General features: G+C 36.9%; 1 protein-coding gene across 1 annotated transcript in view; it reads left to right on the forward strand.

Moving 5' to 3' along the window:
* LOC101863796 (1-phosphatidylinositol 4,5-bisphosphate phosphodiesterase epsilon-1) overlaps nt 1-3,092 on the forward strand; it is a gene marked incomplete in the record, with an annotated part of 159,988 nt that overhangs the window by 74,242 nt on the left and 82,654 nt on the right. The window contains 1 exon segment of the mRNA XM_013079213.2: nt 1,976-2,129. Coding sequence (XP_012934667.1) covers nt 1,976-2,129 — 154 coding nt within the window.

Genomic DNA, 3,092 nt, shown 5'->3' on the forward strand with positions numbered 1-3,092 from the left:
GCGCCTGGGTGGTGTGTATGGGGGTAGGGGGGTGGAGTTTCCAGTTTTCCACAGCAAAATTGGGCTCAATGCATGCCCCGCATGTAGAGAAGAAAAATGATGAAATTAATTCGATTTCTTGTTTATGTTCAAGAGTTTGAAGAAAGAAGAAAAGCTGTAGTTTGATTTTGAGAATCAGTGCGATTTGATTGGTCAAATAACCTTGTTATATTTCCGTATGTGATGTGTTGAATACAAATGAGCAAAATATTCCGAACGTCCTTACTAATCAGTGAAAAATACTTGAAAATTTAAGGAGAAAATCATGACGTCATCAAGTAAGCGAAGCACTGGAGATTCCTCATCGCGATGCATGCAGGGTAAACAGCTAAACAAACATGTTCATCATGCAAACATGTTTGGTAGAGTCGCAAATTGTTGTTATTTTTTAATGATTGGTTGAATTGTATTATATGAAGTAAGGTAAAAGCAGCTGATACTTTACTGTGACGTTGTACCCACAAGTGCTTTTCTTTTATTATTCTTGGCTCCTGCCTGACAATATATCTGATTTTTAAAGTACAAGATGCACATACACACACACATACACATACCATAAACACACACGCACACACACATACACACACACACACACACACACACACACACACACACACACACACACACACACACACACACACACACACCGAGTGTTAAATGAGTGATGCGCACTTTCAGGAAATAACAATTTTTTCCGCTCATCCTCTATAAAGATTGAGTACTACAAAATGGTTCACTCCCTTCAACGTCTTGTACCGTGCTCGCGCAACAATATAAAAACCGCCCACGCGATTGATGCTGATAAGAAAGTTTTGTTTCCTTTCTAAAAAGAGGTTATCTGGGGACAATCTTTGCACCTCACAGATGATACACAAGATATGAGTCTCTGGAGAAAAAAAAACGTACCCGACACGCAGTAACACAGATGTCGCCACTTACACTTTCGTAGATGGTTTGTTTTCGTCTCTCAAACAGAGAAAAGAACTACAGTGTACCGTACTTTGCTATTTCTTTTTAATGTATTTGTTTATTTAGAAAGTGGTTTCAGCCCTCTATGAAAACGCGGCAACGCAAAGAAATCAGATAGGCAATTGTTCCTTACTGTACCAATGTGTTTTCAGATGTTTTGTTTTCAAAAACAGTTTCTGGCAAACAATGATCAAATCTATGTTTACTATTACTTTCTCAAACATTGCTGTTCTCTACGACGCCCGTCAATTTTGGGACATATGAAGAAATTGGTGTCATCTTAAATCTTGTTTATTTATCTTTCTTCTAACGAAAAAAAACCCAGATCTCTCTCGAAAAGAAGTTGAGATGTTTGTGATTTGTGAGGTGGAATCCTTGGTGCCTGGTGTAAAATTAACGAGAAAATGGCCGCCAAGTTTTAATGACTTTCAAAGCTCGGGTTTTCCTCTGAAACTGCAAATTAAAATTTTCTGTGCCTTTGATCAAGTTTTCTCTTCTGTAAATGACACACAGCAATGTGTTTTTAAAATTAAAAGCACATAAAAAGGTGTTGAACCAAAAACAGTATTAATAAAAGTTGTCCAAATGGGCGGGAAAACATCGGCTTCTATGATTTCATTATTTTGACGAGGGCCTGATTTCACTAACATGCCACGTATTTGCACTTTTAGAGCATTTCAGCTACGCCGTTATGTTATCGGCCCTTGGTGTAACCAATTACTTTAGTAGTGTCTGTACAAACATTTATTGCCCATTTGATCACTCATTATCTTTAATTTTTTTCGGGGCGGGGGGATTAAGAAATAATGATGCTGAGCAGACCAATCAGAAGTACAAAACTTAACATAAATCGAGGTTAAATGATTACACAAAATTAATTTTCATGATATATTTATCTGATCATGTTTCTTACTATTATTACATCTACCTATCTCTCATTTTCTGTTTTTCTCCTTTTTAATTTCAGAGCAAGCAAAGACACTCAGTCTACCACTTACGACAGCGACATTGACTATGACCTTGACCTGGATAGCTACCAGCCTGTGCGACCTTTGTCCAGCGAGCATGAGGTCATGGTCATAACGCCCCGAGTTTTACAGCTTGATCTTCAGACTCTCCAGGTGAGACAGTAACTGCCCAGAACATACTTTATATTGGGGTATTTTGTTTTCATACACACAAATAAAAACATAAGCATTATGTAAAAATTGTTCGCATATTTTTCCTTTTTGATTTTCTTTTTCTGATCAAATTTAAAGAGAGTTTTTGGCTCAACTGTAGCAACTGGAGTTTTGGTGCTGAATAGTTGTTCTGATTTATCTTTAAAACAGGCTTACTTCCTTGAAGTTGGGTCACTAGTTTTAATTCATTAACCTGTTTATTAATATTTAAAATCAACCACTTTATTCGTCATTCATAATTATCTGGCAAATTAAAAAGTCGTGCAATTAATATGATTATTGAAAGGAACAATCTTGATTGATTCAATTCGTATCTTAATTATGTCTTACAACCTCAAGTCAATTATATTCATGACGAAAACTCGGGGTAGCATTGCGACTTCCTTTTTTAAGATCCAGCTCAGCGCTGTGACCGAATTACTCTAAGATCCGTGGCTTAAGCTTAAAGTTGTACCAGTAGTTTTTAACTGTATAGGTCTATGGGCTTGTGTAACCTTTAAAGCCAAAGCGCTTTTCCTTCACTAATTGACATTACTGGGTACGATTTTATCTGCTGCTGTCAACGACACCAGTAGACATTTCTTTTTCTCATCTCTCCATCGTTTTAACAGCTTTAAAATAAAGAAGCAGTCTCGAAGGTTAGATCCTCGGCAACTAAAATCTGTCGACTGAAGAAAAGCGAAACAGATTTAAGGACTGCTGGCCTTTCTTTTTCTTTCCATACTTCATTTCTCATTTTCTAATCACCGATAGCCTTATCGTCTTTGCTGCTGTTTTGTCTCCGTAAATGAATCAATATGGCTATCTCTGACAGGAAAATATCAATCTAATTTTTTTTAACAAGGCTTAAGGCGAATTTTCGATCGTAGTATTATAGCTCTCTCTCTCTCTCTCTCTCTCTCT

The sequence above is a fragment of the Aplysia californica genome, unplaced genomic scaffold (assembly GCF_000002075.1).
Source record: "Aplysia californica isolate F4 #8 unplaced genomic scaffold, AplCal3.0 scaffold00044, whole genome shotgun sequence".
Taxonomy (NCBI): Eukaryota; Metazoa; Mollusca; class Gastropoda; order Aplysiida; family Aplysiidae; genus Aplysia; species Aplysia californica.